At 39.0% G+C, this 24,468-nt stretch overlaps 2 protein-coding genes and 1 long non-coding RNA gene across 3 annotated transcripts; all 3 read right to left on the reverse strand.

The window, feature by feature from the left end:
• LOC108434075 lies at nucleotides 1–2,312 on the reverse strand. The gene is made up of 5 exons (XR_001858336.1): nucleotides 2,219–2,312; nucleotides 1,992–2,100; nucleotides 1,701–1,862; nucleotides 1,152–1,246; nucleotides 1–674 (listed from the first exon to the last, which is right to left on the reverse strand). It is a non-coding gene; the product is annotated as an uncharacterized LOC108434075 (long non-coding RNA).
• A 1,836-nt stretch (nucleotides 2,313–4,148) lies between these two features.
• LOC108434001 (extracellular calcium-sensing receptor-like) lies at nucleotides 4,149–9,534 on the reverse strand. Its single transcript, XM_017708917.2, has 6 exons — nucleotides 9,335–9,534; nucleotides 8,828–9,128; nucleotides 7,907–8,683; nucleotides 7,242–7,466; nucleotides 5,165–5,288; nucleotides 4,149–5,053 (listed from the first exon to the last, which is right to left on the reverse strand). Exons 1-6 carry the CDS (start codon nucleotides 9,532–9,534, stop codon nucleotides 4,149–4,151), a joined length of 2,532 nt encoding a protein of 843 aa, XP_017564406.2.
• An 8,995-nt stretch (nucleotides 9,535–18,529) lies between these two features.
• On the reverse strand, nucleotides 18,530–22,042 carry LOC108434002 (extracellular calcium-sensing receptor-like). The gene is made up of 6 exons (XM_017708918.1): nucleotides 21,930–22,042; nucleotides 21,476–21,776; nucleotides 20,480–21,256; nucleotides 19,873–20,097; nucleotides 19,553–19,676; nucleotides 18,530–19,443 (listed from the first exon to the last, which is right to left on the reverse strand). The coding sequence occupies exons 1-6, from the start codon at nucleotides 22,034–22,036 to the stop codon at nucleotides 18,530–18,532; spliced, it is 2,448 nt and encodes an 815-aa protein (XP_017564407.1). The 5' UTR covers nucleotides 22,037–22,042.
• Between the last annotated feature and the right edge of the window lie 2,426 nt (nucleotides 22,043–24,468).

Below are 24,468 nucleotides of genomic sequence, written 5' to 3' on the forward strand. Positions count from 1 at the left end.
CATGCAGATAAAAAAAGAAGAAAAAAGCTTTACTAGTTAAAATCATGATCCAGAGTCGTCGTCAAAAAACAGGCAAAGGTCAAATCCAAAACAGACAGGAGGCACAGAAAAACAAACATAACACTAGGCAAACAAATCAAAAGGGGATCAGGCCTAAGGCAATGTCAAAAACAATCGATACAAAAATATAAACACATCAGAATAACCACTCAGTAGCTCTGTAAAAGAAGCAACACCTCACCACAAAGAGCTAGTGTAAAAGCCTGGACTCGAATCTAACACTACTTAGTCATGTGATCAAAACAGCAGGTGTTACAGATCAGTATTCAGGTGAAGGAGAGCACTGATTGGAGCATGTTGCAAGGTCATTTGTCAAATCCAATTTATATGTAACCTCATTAATTCTCTTAATGACTTTAAAAGGACCAATATATTTATGCATAGGTTTTTTTTTTTTTTACATCCCTCAGTGACTCTGAAGTCTCTCGTAGAAAGCAAGATCCCCTGACTGATTGATGGGGGTCTCTCTATGGTAACAGTCGGTTTGCTCCTTATGTCGTTATGCAACCTCTGATCTGTCTCCTCCCAGACCCTCTCACTGTGCTGCATCCATTCATCTATGGAGGGGGCATCTGAAACAAAGCCAGTCCAGGGTGCTATAGGAGGCTGATAGCCTAATGCATATTGGAAAGGGGTTAGTCCATTGGTAGAGCTGATTAAATAATTCTGCCCACATTAGAAAATGTGTGGGTTTGTCTGGTTATTGTGGCAGAACACTCAACAACTTTCCCAGTTCTTGATTAATACATTCACACTGTCTGTTGGATTGGGAATAATATCCAGAGATTAAACTAACTGATTCCCACATGTTCAAAAAAGGCTGTCCAGACCTGACAGATAAATTGTGGGCCTATATCTGACAATATGTCTTCAGGGATACCAAAATACCGGAAAACTTGATTAACCAACGTTTCAGATTGGAATGATGTGGGGAGAGATGCAAATGGAATGAACCTAACACTACATGAAAATCTGTCAATTGTTGACTACTGTGTGATAAGATAAGTCACCCTTACCAATCACCAGCCTTCTAAAGGCTCAGTACAGAGACAATTTTAACAAAGACATTCAAATATAGACTGGGCACTTACCTGTATCCTTTGGGAGTAGCAGCATGCAGGTCATCCAGCTTTTATATCCTTCAGTGGACTTGGGGAAATCGCTGGTGCAGGGGGATCCAGTTTATCTAAGGAGAAAGAAAACGATTAACATGTCTCTTCAGTACATAAATAACAAATAATATTTACCTGTGATTTTAAGGAACAAAGTATGTTTTAAAAAAACTGGTTGTTTACGTATACAATGTTGTGTGTATGTTGGTTGTGTTTTTGAATCCACCCTGGATTATGGGGATGCCCTCTACTAGATCTATGGCACAATCATAGGGGTGATGAGAAGGCAATTTAGTAGCACTGCCTTTACTGCAAACTTCCATCAGTTCTGTATACTTGGGGGAAATGTTGAGGGAAGTCTCAGAATTGGGACTTTCTACAGAGGTGGATCTAGTGGCCAATGATACTGCTGAAATACATGACTGATGGCAAAATTCTGATCATGTTAACACTTCATGTTCTGACCAAGAAATAGTAGGGTTGTGTTTTTCTAGCCAGGGCAAACCTAAAATGATAAAATAAGTTCACCATGTAATGCACTTGTCATCAGATTCACTGGTTCTGTTTTAGAAGAGATGGTTCCAGGTCCAGTGGGACCTCAATCCAATGCAACAATTCTCAACACGGTCTTCAAGAGTTCCACTAGAATCTGAAGTTGTTTCAAATTCAAGCCTGAAGTTGCACCGGAATCTAAAAGGGAATATAAAAGAGAGACCTGATGGCAGTATATACTAACAGGTAATAGAAAAGACCTAGAAACCAACCCCTTTGTGGGAACACTCATCACATTACAACATTAAGTGTCCTCCACATGCTTACCAGGGGTCAGCGCCAAAGGTTTGGATCAATGAACTCATTCATGAAGGAGATGACCAACACCACCACAATACATACACAGGCCTTCTCTCAGATGACAAAGTCTCTCCTCCTTTGGCAAACAAATTAATTGCTTTGCATGGGTTCATCACAGTTCTTAAACTAATCATAAGATAGGTTACAAAATTGGGGTAATCTGACAAGCAAGAAGTCAAAAAGGAAATCTTCACCTGATCTAAACTTGCAAAGGACTTTTCAAAAAAGACAGAACATTGCAACAAAAACCCATGACACTTGTCTGGGTTGCCGTCAAACTTATCAGCTTTTCACAGGAAAAAAAACAAATTGGTAGCAGCCATTGAGCAAGTAGGAGTGATGGGTTGTTCCTCCTGGTCAGCAGTACTTAAAGTTTGAAGCTGACTGGCTAGTCCTTTAATGCTCACCACAAGCTATACCAGCTGAGCCTGTTGCTCTGATTGTTATTGAGCTAACAACACAAGTGACTGAGTAACCCCTGTTAGCACTTGCTGATGATGGCTAAACAACTGGCCTTGGTCCACAAGAGGTTTCTGAAAAGCTTCAGGATCTGCCTTCTGCATTGCTGGCGAGGTATTCTGTAATGAGTAAGAACCAACCAGATGGGTATGTATAAAAAAGAAAAAAGGCTTTACTAGTTAAATCATCAAATCCAAAACATAGGAGGCACAGAAAAGCAAACAACATTAGACAAACAAATCAAAAGGGAATCAGGCATAAGGCAAAGTTGAAAACACAGACGAACAATCGATTCCAAAATATAAACAAACCAGAATAACCACTTAGTAGGCCTGTGAAAGAAGCAATACCTCACAAAGAGCTTATCTAAAAGCTCTACAAACACTAGTCAGGTGACCAAAAACAGCAGGCATTACAGATCAGTATTCAGGTGAAGGAGAGCACTGACTAGAGCATGTTGGAAGGTCAGATGTCACATGACCGCGACACCCCCCTGGGGATTCTGGAGAATGGAGTCTGTGTGTGAACAAATGGGCCTACAATGAGATTGTTTTATATACTACACTTGTAATATATTCTCAAAAGGATCATGAGGATTTAATTAACATTTTAGTATTATTTAAAAATTGCTAAATTAGTTTAACTTGGCACAGTACAATAGTACAGTACTGTATCAGTGCTGGGATAGGCTCCAGGATGCAGTGTGACCTATTTTATGATTTCATGAGTGGTAAAGGTGAAAAGTTGATGTACTACTTCTGGCATCAGCAGTAGGCTTCACAATTGTAAGGGGTGGGGCTCAGGGGCATGGTTTTAAGGGATGAATCTGTTTGACATTTGTCGTGGTGTTTGTTTTTGATGATGAAGTAGGTTGGTTAGGAGTGTTTGTGGCTATTTTTATTGTTCTGCCTTGGGTTAGTTGGTGTGGTTTTGGTGTTTACCATGAGTGGATATTGTGTGGCTGGAGGTGGCCTTCCTTACTGTTCTCGCTGTGATAAAGGGGGCTTTTCTGCTTCAATCAACAAAAGAGCAATTTCTTAAAGCAGAAAAATGTCATTTTCTAGTTCATTTTCTGCTCTACCACTACAATAGTAATACCCATGGGCTTAGAATGAGATATTCTAAAAGCACACATGAATAGGATATTTGTGTGCATCATGAAATTATAGCTTTCTGTAGACAAGTACAACCATATCTTCTGGAATTTACATTAATGCAATATTATTCAGCATTATAACACACTGGAGGAGAGTCCAAACTGTCAATTCTGTTATGCCGGCAAAAAGAAATCATACCCTATCCACCAAGCCTTGATATATTACGAGCCTCCCATACCTCATTTAATATCGCAAGTAAGAAGAAATAAATTCTCAAAATGAAAATAAGGATTCGAGGTATTATCTAAATGTGTTTAAACCCAATGTTATGAACAGCTCAGCATAATTTGACATTATATATAATGATCTAATATTTCTGTAGTGGTATATGTGAAAAGCTGTATGCATATTTACATATTAAAATATAACAGAATTTAATTGAAAACATATATTGGCGAATCCTGCTAGACACTGTACATATAAATGTATACAAAACTCAGTACATTTCATATACAGTGGTAAATCATGGTGCTGCTTTTTAGATCTCTGTCAACGTTTCAAAAAAAGTTTAGGAGGGTCCTTTGCCCATAAGGTGTTTCTTGGTATTCTGCTCTGGTCTAAACATGATTATGAAACATTTGGGAGCAAAAATACAAATAATCAAACCAAAGCTTGAGGCCAGAATTGCAAATATCTCTACAGCTACAGTGAACTTTCCAGGAGAGCTGACATAAGCTGGGATAAAGGTAACCCACACTGCACAGAATATGAGCATGCTGAATGTGATGAACTTGGCTTCATTAAAGTTATCAGGCAACTTCCGAGCTAGAAAAGCCAAAATAAAACACAAAAGAGCCAGAAATCCTATATAACCCAGCACAGCCCAGAAACCTATAGCTGAACCTAATCCACATTCCAAGATGATTCTTTCCTTGTAGTGATTTAAATTTTTGAAGGGGAGAGGAGGAGATATTGTCAACCAAAGAACACAAATTAGGACCTGTATGAGAGTGAAGGTGAGAACACTGAGTCTCTGCTGTGGAGGCCCAAACCATTTCATGACATTGCTGCCTGGAAGTGTAGCTTTGAAGGCCATTAACACCACTATTGTTTTCCCCAGAACACAGGAGATGCAGAGGACGAAGGTGATCCCAAACGCTGTGTGACGCAGCATACAGGACCACTCAGAAGGCTGACCAATGAAAGTAAGTGAGCAGAGGAAACACAGAATCAGTGAGAAGAGCAGCAGGAAGCTCAGCTCTGAGTTGTTGGCTCGGACGATGGGAGATTTTCTGTGTTTATAAAAGACAGCAGCAACACACACAGCTATGAAGGCCCCAGTGACAGAGAATCCTGTTAGGATGATGCTCAGAGTGTCATCCCAAGACAAGAACTCCACAGGCTTGGGGAGGCAATTGTCATGCTGGGTGTTTGGCCAAAACTCCGAAGGGCATTTCACACAGTTCAATGAGTCTAAGAGATTAGAAAAGTATAATTAGAACCTTTAGAAAGAACAACAAGTAAAAAACTAATAAAACTGTGGCTGTACCCATCCCACTGCCTACTGTACTGATGATACCCAACCTGTCTTGTTACTGATCTCTCCTTCTGCACATGGTATACAGTCATAGCAGCAGACTGGCTTTCCTTTCTGCACAGCCTTCCTGGTTCCTGGAGGACAGCTCTCACTGCACACTGATCTTGGCACCTGAAACACATTAGAGAAATGCAAATCTTTCATTTTTTAAAAATCTGCCACAACACTCCTAAAAATTGTTATTTGAGGATTCTTTGCTAAAAGCAGTGGTTTATATGGAACCATGAACATTGAAAGAGCTGCTTGTATGCTTAAAACATTCTTTGCATTGCAACAGCGTTCTTAAGATTGATGTAGATTGTGCTGTATAAAGGTTCTTTATAGCACAAAACGGATTCTGGTACTGTTAAGATGTCAAGTTTTTAACAATATTAAAAGCCATTTTGGTGCTTTAAACAAAACCTGTTTATATTTTTTTCAGAAAAGGTTCTATGTAGAATCATATGCAATACATGCTCCATCAATCTGAATAATCCTTTTGTCTTTAAGCAGAAAATACTTTGAGTCTCTGTGGCTATGATGTCTTTGCTAAGAATTTTTGAGCAGCCATCTTTGTTAAGAGTGCATCTCAGTGTTGAAAGACATGAATATTTATAAAAAAGATATATATTTATTTATATATTCAAGAGTTAGTTTGGTCACATCCAAATCACTTTCAGTATCAATGTGCTATCTTTATTTGGAAAGCCAGCAATTAATTAAGTGTTATAAATATTAATTGTGTGTGTATATATATATATATATATATATATATATATATATATATATATATATATATATATATATGTATGTGTGTGTGTGTGTGTGTGTGTGTGTGTGTGTGTATGTATGTATGTATGTATGTATGTATGTATGTGTACAGTTGATTCTCCACAGTGTTAGGGTTAGTTTAAGCACCAAGTTTAGGCTTAAGACGCGAGAGAGGGTTAGGTTTTATACTGTGGTTAATGTTGGAGCTAGAACAAAGCTGATAAGTGTAAAAGATAATCAGTAGAATGTAAGTCAAATGTAAAATAACCCTATGTGAAGTGTCTTGTTCAAATAATGCTAGCCAAGTTACTTCTTGCCTTTACTGAATCATTCATTACATTAGACTGTTTAAAAGTTATAATTAAGTTAACATATGTGTTTAATGTTGTTTTATTTACTTATTTATTTAGTTAGTTTTTGAGTTTTAGCCAAAAAGAGCTGTACATAACAGGTTAACTTTTCAATGATAATTCACTGAATTTTACCTGTCATCACACATTAATATACATAATGTACATGTTTTACTGATGTGTTTGATTTTGCTGTTATTTAGATTTTTTTTAAGTATCAACAAACAGTTTTAACTTCAGGTTAACATATAATATCTTCATATTAAAATTTCAGTTTCACTGAATTTTACAGTTATTCTTCATACAAAATCTGTAATCTAAAAAATGTTATTTTGTATGGCTTTAGTCCATATGACTAATACAGTCCTTTAGCTATAATAACACCAATGTCATCAGTCTTATTGATTATATATAGCTGAATTATTTGTGTTTGAGGTGTATATTTTGACAAGTAATACTCACACGACAGCAATGAAACCCTCTGTAATACTAATTATACTATAGTTGATTATTTGATATATAAAGGGACACTTTGATTCCAATATTCATGTATTTCTGTCATTGGCCAAGTGTTTACATTAAAACATATAATTAATGTAATTAATTTGTATTTATTATGTCCATTCATGGTTTTCTTTTAAATCAATGGCACTCATTTTCATTAAAGACATCATGGCCACAAAATAATTCAGTAATCACTTATGTAACTTTGAGTTGCAATTATTTTAAATAGGAAACTGAATACATATGTTCCATCAACTGAAAACATATCATGGAAACACAAGCTTAATCTTAAACCTATATTGTCTATAAGCTTTGAAATTTTGATTTCATGAACTTGACTTTATGAAACATTTTCTGAGTGACCTTTAACAACACGTTCCATCGAGTGCCATAGTTAAATGAGCTCTGCTAAATGATCGACGTTTCCATTCAAGAGATTAATCTGAGTCTCGGACCGTACCTCGGTCTGTCCCCCCGTCCAGCTGATAGCTCTGCTCATACTGAACTCCTGGCCTCTTGGTTTGAATGAAAAATAGTGGCCCACAGTCACAAAATCCAAACCACCATCCTTATTAAACTGCCAGTTTATGAGCTCGTAGACGGCCACAGGATCACCTTTAGAATCAAACGAGACCTGAAATCCATTGTTGGTAGTGAAGTTCACTCTCTTGAGCTGGTCGAGTATCTGCAGTGAAACACATAATTTGACACGCTGTGGACGGAACTCTGACTGTGAATTGTTATCGATATGTAAACGTCCTTGATAATAAGGGAAAAAAAAACCACGAATGTTTCTGGTAGAAGAATGAAACTTCTAATAGAACTATCTTGGAAGAAGATTATCATCTTTGCCAAGTATTTGGTAAATGAAATATGTTTTTACATTTCTAATTAAATTGGCAATAACACCGGTTTAGCGAAAAGCCTGTGATTCTGATGCTATTCTGGCACAATAAGTGACGTTAAAATTGACATTGCCCACTGTTTGCCAGCACAATGGAAGAATAGCCCAAATATCATAGTTGGAATATATAATATTAACATTTATAACACATGCAATTAAATCATTCTTATTCATATTACGAAACAAGGTATGGGGTGTTTCTAAAAGCAGCAGTTTTATACCTGCCATGGCGCAAATTTAGCGCTCTTGTCGCACTGCGTGTCATTACAGATAACACCGTGGATGGCATGCGCTATGGCATACGTAGCTTTATACACCAGGTTAGTTGCGCGCAGCTGCGACGTGTCTGTATACGGGTTTTGCAGCGCGCGGATATCCTCACTGCCATCACATTCTCGCGCGCCCCCTGAGGAGCCTTTTAGGCTACAGCTGAACGAGCTCTCCCAAAACTCCGTTAGCAGAGGAGATTTCAGTGCTTGTGCTGGAGAGAGATCCAGAAGAAACTCACGAAGACCTGGAATCACCGAGCGGGGAACCCCAAATCCTATCGCCCCAGCGCACATGTTATATTTTAGAAATTCTGGATGGGTGATCCACGCATCGCTGCCGACCCACTGAAGGGGAGGCGGCGGTTGCCTTGCCAGCTCTTCTAAGAGAACTCTCATTTCGCCTGAGGCAAGAAACGCTACTATTACCCGGGCTGTTGATCTCCGGATGACGTTCGCCACTCTCTCCAGTTTACTGCGCGGATCTGTTCTGTAAAACACCTCGGAGTACTCCACACAGATTCCCTCCTCCTGCGCAGCCTTTAGAAAAGAAGCCATTCCAATATTTCCATAGTCTGTGTCGCTGCGCACTGCCCCAATCCATGTCCATCCAAAATACTTGACTATTTTTGCTAGTGCGGCTGCTTGGTGGTGGTCACTTGGTATGGTCCTGAAGAAGGCAGGATACTGACGCTTATCGCTCAGACATGCGCAGGTTGCGTAGTGACTCACCTGTTTTTTAGTATAGAAAAGGGGAGAAAACATCATTTGAGACGTTTCTTGTGATACTGACGTATTAGACATATTATATATTTATTTAGTTGTTACTAAAAATAAATAATAATAAAGTACAATTCGTACAAAACATACACTCACCTGTGGAATTCCAAAAAGACCCAGCATTCTTGTGACGCTAATTGAAGAAGTGGAAACAGAATCTCCCACAAGAGCAGGAACAGCGGAAGCTGCAGATTTTGCGCAAGAATCAGTATCATTGAAAAATGGTTCCATGCCGTTTGCAAACTGAAGTGCAACTTTAGTTGCCATCGGCACTTCAGCGCACGAGTCGTGTATCTGGTATCCTAACGTGATTCCCGGCAGGAGATCCGTTCTGTTGTTGATCTCATGGATGGTGAATTCCATGGCACGAGCGAATCGCAGCTCCCTGAAGTTCATACTGTTTACAAACAACATTCGTATTTAAAACGTATTTTCACAAAATAGTTTAATATAATAAAACAATTTTACAATACCTTTTACCAGATAATTTCAGACGTAACTAACTCAACAAATGTCGCATGTCTGCAATAAAGTGTCCGTTTGATTATTCTAATTTCGCTTTAATTCTCTGTGCAACTGTGCACTCCAAACTCACAGACAGACCTCCCAGAGCACTGTGGCTGTAGTGGCTGTCTGGTGTAGGTGTTCTTCTCTGATCTCGTGTAGATATGAATCGAAAAGATCCCTCCGATTATAAAGTCTCCATTCATAGAAAGACTGGCCATCTGAGGCTCAGCCCACAGCCTGCAGCCGACCAGGTCAGCTTTAGAAGCTGCTGAACCGAGCCCGGTTATCCATAACATTGATACAAACATCCTTAAACTTGATCCAAGCTCCATTGCATATTCAGCAGTTCTGCAGCCCTCGTAAGGCCAGTTTGACTCACTTCAAAGAGTCCCCTTCTTTTGATACCATGTGGGCGTGAGCTCAGACTCAGGAGGCGTGGTTATGTTATGAACAGCGAACGAAATCATTTAGATATCTTTTATTTATTTTTTTCTGATGTATTGAATGCTGTTATTACACTACACAAAGAAGCTGGCCATAAGTCACCTCATGCCACATAATCACTAGAAAATTTTAAACTGTTTGCACCAAGCAGGGAGTTGCATATTTTAGACGCAGAATATTAGGACATTACTGTTAAGGATATTCAGCACCACTGTAACCAAAATATTTAAATTTTATATTTAAATAATTCAAAGAGCGAACAGTTCTGCCGTTTGAGAACGTGTTCTTTCTAACTTCTACGTTTTTCCTGAGAACTTTCGACAAATTCAAGAGAAAACTTATATAAATATGCATCTGTATATACATACATACATTAATTTATTTAATTAGCATACGGACAAATGCTCCTTTGTTTTAAACAGGCACTTCAACATACAGCAGGAAATTTCCGTTTCAAAGGCGCCTATAATTTATACTGAACCCAATTCCCATGAAATTCACACATTTACATCTAGATGGTGCTGTATCTCACGTTTGAGGTTTATTAAACCCGCTAAAGATGTGGTTTTACTGAGGTAAGTAAGTCTACTGTGATTGAAGAGCGTTTGTTTGAACTTGTTCTTTTAGTATTCCGTGGCTATAGGCCCATATATCTCTCACCATGTTTATGTCATGGCATGACTTCTCCCGAGAAACTACAGCTGACCTGTTTAGGCTATCAATGTTTTTGACCTCAAAGGAAAATTTCATCTCAGCAAATTTTAGAGAGGCATCAACAGATACAGGTGCAGAGTGTAGCCTCAGTCAGTGTCATTCAGTTGAGGGTCAGCTAAATATTTAAAAATACTATGGAAATACCTTTCCATTCCATTTCCTTTAGTTGATTTGAGTAGCTTAGACCAGCAGCTTAAAAAATAAATAAATAAACAAACAAACAAAAACATAACATTGTACACAGAGAGGCCCAGCGACATGCACAAGCTTTGTGTAATTTTATTTCTGTTAGGTTAGACCTGAATGAAAGAAGAAATATATGCATTGATAGTTGTATTGTGCATACATACATACATACATACATACATACATACAATGATAAAAGCCTTAAACAATTCTTCTTATGGTGATGCCTCTGGGTGTAATATGTAGTTGCCCCAATACTTTTGTCTACAGTCCACATGGAGTTTGCAGCTATAACAGGTCTCACTCATGTGGGAAGCTTTCTACAAAATTTTGGAGGGTGTCTGTGGGGATTTTTGCCCCTTCAACCAGAAGAGCAATTGTGAGGTCAGGCACTGATGTTGGACAGAGGGCCTGGCTCAAAATTCTGTTCTAGTTCATCCCAAAGGTCCAGCATATCTTCAATAGAAGTGATTAGTGTTAAACAGATGCAAGGAAAGTTGTACCACCTCATTTCCAAAAAAAAAAATTGGTATGTTGTGAACAATGTAAACAATAACGTAATGATGTGCAAATCATTGAAAATGCTCCAAAAGACAATAAATCAAATACTGAAACTGATCATTTTTTTGAAAAATATTTTCAATTTGATGCCAGCAACATGTTCCAAATAGTTGGGACGGGGGCAACAAAAGGCTGGTAAAGCTGTGTAATGCTAAAAAAACACCTGGTGCTACAACCCCAATTCCAATGAAGTTGGGCTGTTGTGTAAAACATAAATAAAAACAGAATACAATGATTTGCAAATCCTACAAAAACAAGATATTTAATGTTCAAATGCATAAACTTTATTGTTTTTTGCAAATATTCACTCATTTTGAATTTGATGCCTGCAACATAATCCAATGAAGTTAGGACACTGGTAAAAAAAGACTGGAAAAGGTGAGGGTCATGATTGGGTATAAAGGGAGCATCCCTGAAAGGGAGCATCCACTTTGTGAACAACTGCATGAGCTTGATGGATCGGACAAATTGTGTCTCTATATCCCTAGTTCCAATGAAGTTGGGACATTGTGTAAAACATAAATAAAAACAGAATATGATGATTTGCAAATCCTTTTCAACCTATATTCAATTGAATACACTACAAAGACAGGATATTTAATGTTCAAATGGATAAACTTCATTGTTTTTTGCAAATATTCAGTCATTTTGAATTTGATGTCTGCAACATGTTCCGAAGAAGTTGGGACAGGGGCAACAAAAGACTGGGAAAGTTGAGGAATGCTCAAAAAACACCTGTTTGGAACATTCCACAGGTGAACAGGTAACAGAAGAATGGGCAAAAGAAAACTGGAAACAGGTGAGTGTCATGATTGGGTATAAAGGCAGCATCCCTGAAAGGCTCAGTCATTCACAAACAAGGATGTGAACAACTGTGTGAGCAAATAGTCCAACAGTTTAAGAACAATGTTTCTCAATGTGCAATTTAGGGATTTTATCATCTACAGTCTATAGTATCATCAAAAAATTCTGAGAATCTGGAGAAATCTCTGCAAGTAAGCAGCAAGGCAGAAAACCATCAATGAAGGCCCGTGAGCTTTGATCCCTCAGGCGGCACTGCATTAAAAACCGACATCATTCTGTAACGGATATTCCCACATGGGCTCAGAAACACTTCAGAAAACCACTGTCAGTGAACACAGTTCGTCGCTCCATCTACAAGTGCAAGTTAAAACTCTGTCATGCAAAGCGAAAGCCATATATCAACAACACCCAGAAACGCCGCCATCTTCTCTGGGCCCAAGCTCATCTGAGATGGACTGACGCAAAGTGGAAAAGTGTCCTGTGGTCTGACAAGTCCACATTTCAAATTGTTTTTGGACATCATGGACGTCGTGTCCTCTGAGCTAAAGAGGAAAAGAACTGTCCAGATTGTTATCAGCGCAAAGTTCAAAAGCCAGCATCTCTGTTGGTATGGGGGAGTGTTACTGCCCATGGCGTGGGTAACTTGGACATCTGTGAAGGCACCATTAATACTGAAAGGTACATACAGGTTTTAGAGCAACATATGCTGCCATCCAAGCAATGTCTTTTTCAGGGACGTCCCTGCTTATATCAGCAAGACAATGCCAAGCCACATTCTGCACATGTTATAACAGCGTGGCTTCGTAGTAAAAGAGTGTGGGTACTAGACTGGCCTGCCTGCAGTCCAGACCTGTCTCCAATTGAAAATGTGTGGTGCATTATGAAGCACAAAATATGACAATGGAGACCCCGGACTGTTGAGCAACTGAAGTTGTACATCAAGCAAGAAAGGGAAAGGATTCCACCTACAAGGTTTCAACAATTAGTGTCCCCAGTTCCCAAATGCTTATTGAGTGTTGTTAAAAGGAAAGGTGATGTAACACAGTGGTAAACATGGCCCTGTCCCAACTTCTTTGGAACGTGTTGCAGACATCAAATTCAAAATGAGTGAATATTTGCAAAAAAACAATGAAGTTTATCCATTGAACATTGAACATTAAATATCTTGTCTTTGTAATGTATTCAATTGAATATAGGTTGAAAATGATTTGCAAATCATCGTATTCTGTTTTTATTTATGTTTTACACAATGTCCCAACTTCATTGGAATTGGGGTTGTAAATATGACATTGTCTAATAACACTGTCAGTGAAGTGAAGTGGCGGTGAAGTGACTGTGAAATTCTGATGAATTATGTCGAAATGTCTTACAATAGCAAAAATTTATTGATATTTCTTATGTAAAACAGAATAGGATGTTTCAATAGCTTAAATAAAAAAAATGCTTTCCAAAAATGCTACCAACATTACAACTACAGGTTGAATTTTTAAATAACCTAAACCCTCTTACAGAAAATTAATCATGATATTTTAATATCTTAAATCAGCTAATCAGGGAGTTACAGTTTTATTAGGATTAGTATTTCATATGAAATTAAATTGCAAAGTGGGAACCAACAGCCACCCAACTAAAATGTGTCTCTTTATAAATAAAGCTCTACAAGTAAAGCCAGTCACAGTAGCTAGCAGTAGGGCCAAGACAGAGAGAGAGTGAGGGTTCCTTTACAGTTTTTATTCCTTGGGTCAAGCCACAAGCACTGGAGCTGCTGAACATGCACTGCTAAAGCTAGTGGGCAGAACCCCTGAGGCAGGGAATGCTGTTGACTCGAGCCATCAACGTTGAAAAAGCTGAGCACTCAGCACTAGAGCCAATGATTTAATTGTCAAGGTCCACAGGGTCACACACATGCAGTACCCTTTCTAGCATTAATGGCACAGTGGATGGTGGAAAGAGTGGAATTGTGACTGGTGTGTCATGGTCCAGGGGTTTCATCCAGATGCAAATTCCGAGCTGGAATAATCATTCCTCAAAGCAGATATGGTAAGGAAGGAGACCCTTTTTTGTGGTAGAAAGTCTGCCAGACATGATGTATTGGGTGCATGTCAGAAGCTGGTGACACATTGTATTGCATTGCGACCATCCTTGGGGGCCTTCAAAATGATAGCCCACAGTACTCGTACTTGCCAACTACACGGAGACTTCTCCAGGGTGCCGCTGAAACACCTCAGCAGCTTTGGAATCCTCTCAATACCCCTTGGTTACCCAGGAGGACCACAACACCCAGACAGCTGCAGCAGACCACCCAAAGGCCAAGCTCTAAGAGATGCCAAATACCCCCTTAGGCTCATACACAAAAATGAGGTTCCTAGACATTTTGAAGAACTAATCTGGTGGGTCTGGTAAGCAGTGTAGTTCTCCTGGACAAGGACAGGGAGTAATGTGTTGTCATTACAGGTCTGTGTTAAGTTAAAAGTAAACCCACCCTCTATACAGTTATTTTAAATGTCTATGAACTAAATCCAGTGACAACCAGAGCGGACATAGCAAACTGACATATTGAACTCAGAGTGTGTGGAACCACTTTGCATGATCACACCCTCTAAGCACTTTACAATATTCATTTGTCATTATGAATAAAAATAGTAATATGGATAATTAAGTCTATAAACATAGTATTTAATATAATATATTATAAAATTTGATAATTTTATATATAATTTTATATAATAATAAATATTTGAAATATTTAAATATGTCGTGAAATATTATTTCTCAAAATCTAAAGTTTATGTCATTTAAGGACAACATAATATTTTTAAAAATGAAATGAATTGTCAGTGGTAGACAATATGACACTCCAACAACTCCTACACCCAACTTAAATAGGATGTGACAGAATGTATTTTTTTCATTGTTAATTTTTTTCCTAGTTAATAATCAATTTGTTTCCTGAATAAAGCTAATATATATATATATATATATATATATATATATATATATATATATATATATACGCTATACTATAGTATTAGCTATAGTATATATAATACTATAATATTAGTTTATCTGTTTTCACACATATGAACTTGAGTGAGATCCCATTCTTAATCCACAAGGTTTAATGTGATGTTGGCCCACCCTTTCCAGCTGTCTCAGCTTCAACTCTTCTGGGAAGGCTTTCCACAAGGGTTAGGAGTGTGTTTATGGGAATTTTTGACCATTCTTCCAGAAACGCATTGTGAGGTCAGACATTGATGTTGGCTGACAAGGCCTGGCTTGTGGTATCCACTCTAATTCATCCCAAAGGTGTTCTATCTGGTTGAGGCCAGAACTCTGTGCAGGCCAGTCAAGTTATTCCACACCAAATTCGCTCATCCATGTCTTTATGGACCTTTGTGGACATTATGGCCTTAGTGCACTGTCAAGTTGGAACAGGAAGAATCCATCTCCAAACTGTTGCCACAAAGTTGAAATTGAAATTGTCCAAAATCTTGGTTTGCTGAAGCATTAAGAGATCCTTTCACTGGAACTAAGGAGCTGAGCCCAACTCCTGAAAAACAACCCCACACCATAATCCCGTCTCCACCACACTTTACTTTTGTCACAATGCCGTCAAACAAGCAACCGTTCTATTGGCAACCGTTCTATTGGCAACCGCCAAACACAGAGTCGTCCATTGTATTGCCAGTTGGAGAAGTTTGATTCATCACTCCAGATAACATGTCTCCACTGCTCTAGAGTCCAGTGGAGCTCCTGAGAGTGACCTGTCCTTTCACAAATGTTTGTAGAATCAATCTGCATACCCAGGTGCTGGTGCTTGGTTTTATACACCTGTGGCCATGAAAGTGATTGGAACACCTGCATTAAATTATTTGGATGGGTGACTGAATACTTGTTGAAATACAGTGTATATGTATATATATATATATATATATATATATATATATATATATATATATATATATATATATATATATATATATATATATATATAGTAAGTCAGGGAATTGAAAACCTCTTGGTGTAAACTCCTGAGCAAAAGTTGCAATATTTTCTAACTTAGATTTTAATACATTGGATTTTATGTTGTTGGGACTGTATTATGCACATAATCAGTCCATTGTGCTCTTCATTGCCACACTACCAGTGCTATGGTACTACCAGGACCATAGGTGAGGATCAGGATGTAGACTGCTTATGGCTAAGCTCCCTCTTCACCACTACAGTACGGTTCAGACATTACTGCTGCAGCCTGTCCCAGCCTGCGGCCAATCTCATGATCCCTCTTCCCATCACTTGTGAACAAGACCCTGAGATACTCCGTGACCACTCCTAACTCAGCAAACAGTTGTCCAGAATCTTCTCAAGGCCGACCGAAAGTCTTTTTCCTTGGCTTCTCCAAACTCCTCTCATGTCCAAGATTTTGCTTCTGGCATCGTTGCTGCCGCCACCTTTTTTTTTTTTCTTTTGGTAACTCTCCTTCAGTCAAGAGCCATGCAGTCCCTAAAGACCTCTTTCTTCAGCTTGATGGTCTCCCTCACCACTGGTGTCCACCAGGGAGTTCTTGGGTTACCACCCTGACAGGCACCTAAAAAAGATTTTGGCCACAGCTACGCCTAGCAGCTTCCACAGTGGAGGTTTTGAACAGGGTCCCTTCAGATTTTATGTCCTCTTCCTCCTTCGGGACATATTATAAGCTCTCCCAGTTAAAATGATTCTGTACAGGGGCCTCCAACATCATTCCCAGCACACCCTCACTATTCACTTGGGCCTGACCATCAGTCTTCCCTGCCATCTGATCCAACTCACCACCAAATGGTGATCAGTTGGCAGCTCAGCACCTTTCTTTACTCGAGTGTCCAGAACATATGGTCCCAAGTCAGATGAAATGACAACAAAGTCAATCATTGACCTTTGACCCAAGGACCTCTGGTACCCTGTACACTTATGAACATCCATATGTTCGAATTTGGTGTTTGTTATGGTCAATCCATGTCTGGCACAGCACTGCACCACTCCCCCATGCTGGACCTTGTGGGTGGTGGGCCTACATGATTTCCCCACATTGCCTCTTTGCCGGGTTACAAGGGCTGGCCGGCCATCAGGCACTTGCTGAGGGATGCTACCCTCAGGCCTGGCTCCAGGGGTAGGTCCGTATGACCCTCTCCTGGGCAGGGTACATGAAAGGGTTCAAATCCCATCCACTACCTATGATCTAACTTTATTTCAAAAAGTCATTGACAAACTATCTTTTGAAAGTTGGTAGATTGTGAACGCTGTTAGGGTTAGCATTAATAGCAGGTTTAGGCTTAGTTCAAGAGAGAAAGTTTAGTTTAGGTTTTGGGTTGAAGTTAAGATAAAGATTAGAACAAATTAAGTTTAATAAATAAATAGTATAATTTAACTGCAGCATAATTTTTTATGAAGCATTTACAGTGAGCTATCCAAATAATGTTTTAAGCTAATTAACCCCATTTCCTCATGACACGTGGTTCTTCTGAGACATATGAAGCCGCGGTTTTTCTAAATGCTCCTAAGGGAATGTCATTGGAAAGTGTGACACACTCACAGAACATTAACCATCAATTCAGTTACGTCAGAAAGTCTCCATGGTGCTGAAGTCACATTTTTCAGCAGACTTCATTATCCTTGTTTTTGAAAGTGTGCATGGATGGAGGAAGTGTTGACATTCTTCTGGCTGTATGTTGCTGGATTTCTGGATTGTTGGTTTTCTCAATTTGGTGTGGAAGAATTTGTCTGATGTGCACATATGTCTGACCTCAGCCCTAACAAACAATTTAGGAATAAATTGGAAAACAAAGCCATATAAACCATTTGGGCCAAACCTCACTAATACTCTTGGGGCTCACAGTAGAAACAAATGTCCAGAGTAACATTGTACAATCTAAAGAAAAGTAATTTAAGAGTATATATCTACTACAGAAGAAAAGATGGGGCAGTTTAATAGTAAGGCCAACGAAGTGAGATTTTCAAAAGTTATATATGCATATGATGATTAAGTGTAGCCTGTTTTTCCCCATTTGGTTGAGGGCATGTCCAATCAATTAGCTGTTTCTCCCCCATTCAGAGACATGCTAATTACAAGTATTATAACTGCCACTAAAGCAGCTTCACCTGACAGTTCAAAACTCTTGAGTATAATGCAAATTTATACATTCTGTTATGTACGGTAAAAGGCAAAGAATAGAATTGCATCATGCCGAGTGTTGGGGGGAAGAGGAAGGGTGATACTTTTTACTAAACAAGGATTCCATTTTACTTTGTGTTACTTCAAAATGGCCAGATTAGTTTAATATGGCATTGTAAAATAATCTATTATCACATGAGTGGTGGAACAGGCTCCAGCACTCTCCAGGACAATAAGCAGCTTAACTGATGAACTGATGAATACATTATCATAAGTGAATGAGTTTACAAACTACAATGTTTAAAACAGATAAAGAAAAAAAAAGTTTAATAGCAAAGATGTTGTACCATGTATATTCAAAATTAATAGTAGATCATAAAATTGTATATAAGATGCTAAAGCACAGTGCTACTTTTACGAATTGTGTGTGGGTCTCAGAAAGCCTTGGAGGCTGTTTTACCCATAAGGTGTTTCTTGGTATTCTGTTCCGGCCTAAATATGATTATGAAACATTTGGGAGCAAAAATACATGTAAACAAACCAAAGCTTGAGGCCAGAATAGCAAATATCTCTACAGCTACAGTGAACTTTCCAGGAGAGCTGACATAAGCTGGGATAAAGGTAACCCACACTGCACAGAATATGAGCATGCTGAATGTGATGAACTTGGCTTCATTAAAGTTATCAGGCAGCTTCCGTGCTAGAAAAGCCAAAATAAAACACAAAAGAGCCAGAAATCCTATATAACCCAGCACAGCCCAGAATCCTATAGCTGAACCTAATCCACATTCCAGGATTATCCTTTCCTTGTATTGTTTTAAATTTTTGAAGGGGAGAGGAGGGGATATGGTTAACCAAAGAACACAAATTAGGACCTGAATGAGAGTGAAAGTGAGAACACTAAGTCTCTGCTGTGGAGGCCCAAACCATTTCATTACATCACTGCCTGGAAGTGTAGCTCTGAAGGCCATTAACACCACTATTGTTTTCCCCAGAACACAGGAGATGCAGAGGACGAAGGTGATCCCAAACGCTGTGTGGCGCAGCATACAGGACCACTCAGAGGGCCGACCAATGAAAGTAAGTGAGCAGAGGAAACACAGAGTCAGTGAGAAAAGCAGCAGGAAGCTCAGCTCTGAGTTGTTTGCTTTGATCATGGGAGAAGTTCTGTGTTTGTAGAAAACACCAGCCACACATACAGCTATGAAGGCCCCAGCGATGGAAAACACTGTCAGGATGATGCTCAGAGTGTCATCCCAGGACAGGAACTCCACTGGCTTAGGGAGGCAGGCATCTCGCTGAGTATTGGGCCAGAACTCAGGAGGGCAGTGCTCACAGTTCAACGAGTCTAAAAGATTATAAAAGCATGTTCACAACCTTATATTATACAGAAAACCAAGGGTATGAAAACAACTCAATCATGAGTGTCCCCAGCAAATGATGCTGTCATACACAACCTGTCTTGTTGCTGATCTCTCCTTCTGCACATGGTATACAGTCATAGCAGCAGACTGGCTTTCCTTTCTGCACAGCCTTCCTGGTTCCTGGAGGACAGCTCTCACTGCACACAGACACTGGCACCTGAAATATATTAGACAATTTCAAATCATTCCAAATTTTTCAAAAACTGTCTGAAATTCACAATGCCATACACATTTTTAACTCCTATTTTGAAATTCATTGATTAAATTAATTAAAGAAAATGTAAAACATATTCAACAATAATAGTAAAGTAAATGTTATATGTTGTGGTCAAATAGTATTGGAGATGTTGTACCTCAGACTGTCCCCCCATCCAGCTGATATCCCTGCTCATACTGAACTCTTGGCCTCTTGATTTAGAGGAATCATAGTTGCCCACTGTGACAAAACTCATTGTGCCATCTTTATTAACCTGCCAGTTTATGAGCTCATAAACGGCCACAGGATCACCATAAGAATCAAATGTGACTTGAAAACCATTGTTTGTAGTGAAGTTCACTGTTTTGAGCTGGTCGAGGACCTGCAGTGGCGCACATAACTTGAAATGTGATGAATGGAACAAGAGCCTAGCATAACGCTTCTATTGGAAATTTTATTTTATTTTAGTGATTTTTAGTCACATTATGCATGAAAAATAAGATGTCATAACAGCGGCTTCAGAGGTGCTATAAGACTATTTCCATTCGATTGTTGTTTTTCAGATATTTTTTTAATGCCTTAAACAACATTTTATATTTGATTTGAGTGAGTCTTGAATGTCTTGAGTTTTGAAAGAAGAGAACCACGTCATCCACAATTAGAGAGTAGCGCAAATAGCATAATACAACATAAGCAATGCAATTATGCTTATTCAAATTATAAGACGGGTTAAACTAGAGGTTTTATATGTGTCAATTTTATACCTGCCATGGTGTGAATTTAGCGCTCTTGTCGCACTGCGTGTCATTACAGATAACACCGTGGATGGCATGCGCTATGGCATACGTAGCTTTATACACCATGTTAGTCTCGCGCAGCTGCGACATATCTGTATACGGGTTCTGCAGCGCGCGGATATCCTCACTGCCATCACATTTCCGCGCGCCCCCTGAGGAGCCTTTCAGGCTACAGCTGAACGAGCTCTCCCAAAACTCCGTTAGCAGAGGAGATGTCAGTGCTTGTGCTGGAGAGAGATCCAGAAGAAACTCACGAAGACCTGGAATCACTGAGCTGGGGACGGCAAATCCTATCGCCCCAGCGCACATGTTAAAGCGCAGCATGTCAGCATCTGTGATCCACGCTTCGCTACCGATCCACTGAAGGGGAGGCGGCGCCTGCTTTGTCAGTTCCTCCAACAGAGTTTTAATGTCGCCTGAGGATAGAAACGCTACTATTACCCGGGCTGTTGATCTCCGGATGACGTTCGCCACTCTCTCCAGTTTACTGCGCGGTTGTGTTCTATAGTAGGACTCGGAGTACTCCACACAGATTCCCTCCTCCTGCGCAGCCTTTAGAAACGACGCCATCCCATAATTGCCATAGTCTGAGTCGCTCCGCACTGCCCCAATCCATGTCCAGCCAAAATGCTTGACCATTTTCGCTAGTGCGGCCGCTTGGTGTTGGTCACTAGGCACGGTTCTGAAGAAGGCAGGATACTGACGCTTATCACTCAGACATGCGCAGGTTGCGTAGTGACTCACCTGTAATTCAGGACAGAAAAAGGCGGAGTCATTTCAGAAAGCTGATGGTATTCTATTGCTTATTTATTGGATATAATATGTTTCCTTAATTATTACTTAACTTAAACTACACTGAACATAAATCAGCGCATTAGATTTCGTGCGTATATAAAACATTATTATGTCATTTAGAACACCTAGCTGGATAATATTACACCACTTTGTATTGCCTACAATCACCTGTGGAATTCCTAAAAGACCCAAAATTCTGGCCATACTCATCGAAGGGGTGGAATTAGAATCTCCCACCACAGCAGGAACAGCGGCAGCTGCAGATTTTGAACAGGAATCAGTATCATTGAAAAATGGATCCACGCCGTTTGCAAACTGAAAACCAACTTTAGTTGCCATCGGCACTGCAGCGCACGAGTCGTGTATCTGGTATCCTAACGTGATTCCCGGCAGGAGATCTGTTCTGTTGTTGATCTCGTGGATGGTGAACTCCATCACACGAGCGAAGCGCAGCCCCCTGAAATTCATACTGTTCAGAAACAGAAGAGAAAAAGACAACAAATGCTTTTAGACGTCACCAACTAAATAAGACGAGCACGATTGCAAAAATGTGACAATTTTGATTATTGTCATTTCTCTGTAAAGATCTCTGCAACTGTTCACTCCACACTCACAGACAGACCTCCCAGAGCACTGTGGCTTCAGTGGCTGTCTGGTGTAGGTGGTCTGCTCTGACCTCGTATTGATATGAATAGAAAAAATTCCCCCTATTAGAAAAGATCCGTTCATCGATAAAACAGACATCTGAGGCTCAGCCCACAGGCGGCAGCTGACCAAATCAGCTTTACAATCTACTGGACTATGTCCATTTAACCACAGCGCTGTTATAGACATCATTAAAACGGACGGAAGCTGCATCTTATGTTCGGTCCTCAGCCCTCAGAAGAAAAGGGTGGTGCCTTTAAATAGCAGCTTTGGTATGATGCCCTGAGGGTACGAGTGTGGAGTTGGGAGGCGTGGTTAGGTCTTGAATAGTAATTGCAAGAAGGAATAACACTTTTAAATGTGTGTGTCTCAGTTGTATTCATTTGAATTGTAATAAAACTCCCTTTGGGATATTTTCTGAAGACACTGGTTCTAATTAGATCCATGACCACTCAAGAATCATTTGTACACTACGTTAGATCCATAAAGTAGTAGTTTGCTGTATTTGGTGCAGAAAGATTTGGCTGACTTGCATAGAGCTCTGCTTCAATGCTATCAAATACCTTAGCAACAAAAAAAGCACAGGCCTTACTCACTATGTGCCTCACTGAATAAGGCAAATGTCCATTCAAATTCAAAGCCTTCCTTGAAAAGTGCCAGGCTGATGTAGCAGAAGAACAATATAATGAGGAGGATTTGGCAATTTCAGTCCTTATTTTAGGACCTATTGCATATGTTCTAAAAGCACATATAAATGTTATTTTCAAGTGTATTCAGTTTTTCTCCTGCTCTTTTGTAACTGATGTTAATGTATAGCCCCATTTGACAGTTCAACACACTTGAACTGTCTAACTCACATTTCATTATGCTAGCTTATAGACCCTCCATGTTAGTAAGGGGGAAAGAGAGGGAAGGACATCCTACCCACCAAGTCTCGATAAGATCGGAGCCTCTCATTACCTGTTGAATATTGCATTTAAAAGCAGTATATCCTTGAAACAATCATAAGAATTCCATTTTGATTAATGTATTAGCTACAATGCCATTTCAACAAAGTTGGAATATATATATATATATATACACTGTAAAAAATAGGCGTAATTTAACAGTAATAATTCCTGTGCTTTTTTACGGAAGAATTCAATTATCTTATAATTACGGAGCTTTTTCAGTAAATTCAAACTGTGCGCGTGCGTAGTGTGTGAAAGCGACCAACGGTCGCTCTCTCCTCAACACACAATTTCATCTTCTCACCCTCTTTATTGCAGTGGCACCTCTGTGGTAAATATCATCCATTTTTGTTCGCGTAGGTAAACTTGTAACTAAAAGACTACCAGCTAGTATCACAAAGATAAATAATCCCATTTAGCGAATTTAATATAGACAACGAATTAACGTTAACCTACGATGGCTGTGGGTTAGCGTTAGCTGTAGTCTAAAGCTTGCCACAGATTTTCTGTGGCAAGCTTTCTGTAATTTTACGGAATTTTTTTTTACAGTGTATATATATATATATATATATATATATACACTGTAAAAAAAAATTCCGTAAAATTACAGAAAATGTACTGGCAGTTTATTACCTGGATTTTTTCCGTTATTTTACAGAATGTTCCTTCATCAATTAAACAGATTTTTTCCATAAATTAACAAAAAAAACATTTTTTTACAGATTTTTTTCAATTAAATCACAGAGTTTTCCTTCATCAATTAAACAGATATTTTCTGTAAATTGACAAGTTTTTCTTTATTTAACAAAATGTCTCCTGTTATTTTACAGTGTTGTCATCACTTTTTCCTGTAAATTTACATAAAAATTTGCTATAGACCATTTTCCCTTTTTTTAGTCTTCTTTTGAAGTTTTTTCCATAACTTAACATTTAACAGAATGTTTTGTTATTTTAGTTTTCCTTCATCAATTTAACAAATCCATTGTATAAGTTAACATTAAAAACTCCTTGTACATTAATGAAACATCACTTTCCTGAAAAAAAATTAACAAAATACATTTCAGTAAATTCATTGTTGCTGTTTATTACAGGGATGCAAACAGGCAAATATTGAAATAAGATCTAAACACTGCATTGTGTCAGTACAAGCCTTCCAACACTGATTTCAGTTCAATACAGATAAAGTTAACATCAACATCTTCCTTGCCAATTTATTCAACAACAGTCATTGAGCATCTAATTGGAAATATTTCCCATTTAGTTGCACTTTGCATGCTTACAGTTACTGACTGCAGTTCATTTGACAGTCCAGTTACCTGTCATAAATTGTCAATGTAACAATATGCTCTTCAGCATATGGTGGATATCATCAGTACACAAAAGAACACCATATCACCCAACCCATTCACCACTGGAAAGAAACCGCAGGAATGACATAACTTGGAGAGTGTATTTTTCTCCCTGTAGTATGTAACTGTAAATCTACAAAGTGTACCTATATACAGCACATTTGCCTGATAGATGGGTCGATGGGCACAGGGACATAGTAGGCATGTCTACTGATCT

Source organism: Pygocentrus nattereri, chromosome 7, assembly GCF_015220715.1.
Source record: "Pygocentrus nattereri isolate fPygNat1 chromosome 7, fPygNat1.pri, whole genome shotgun sequence".
In the NCBI taxonomy this organism is placed as follows: domain Eukaryota; kingdom Metazoa; phylum Chordata; class Actinopteri; order Characiformes; family Serrasalmidae; genus Pygocentrus; species Pygocentrus nattereri.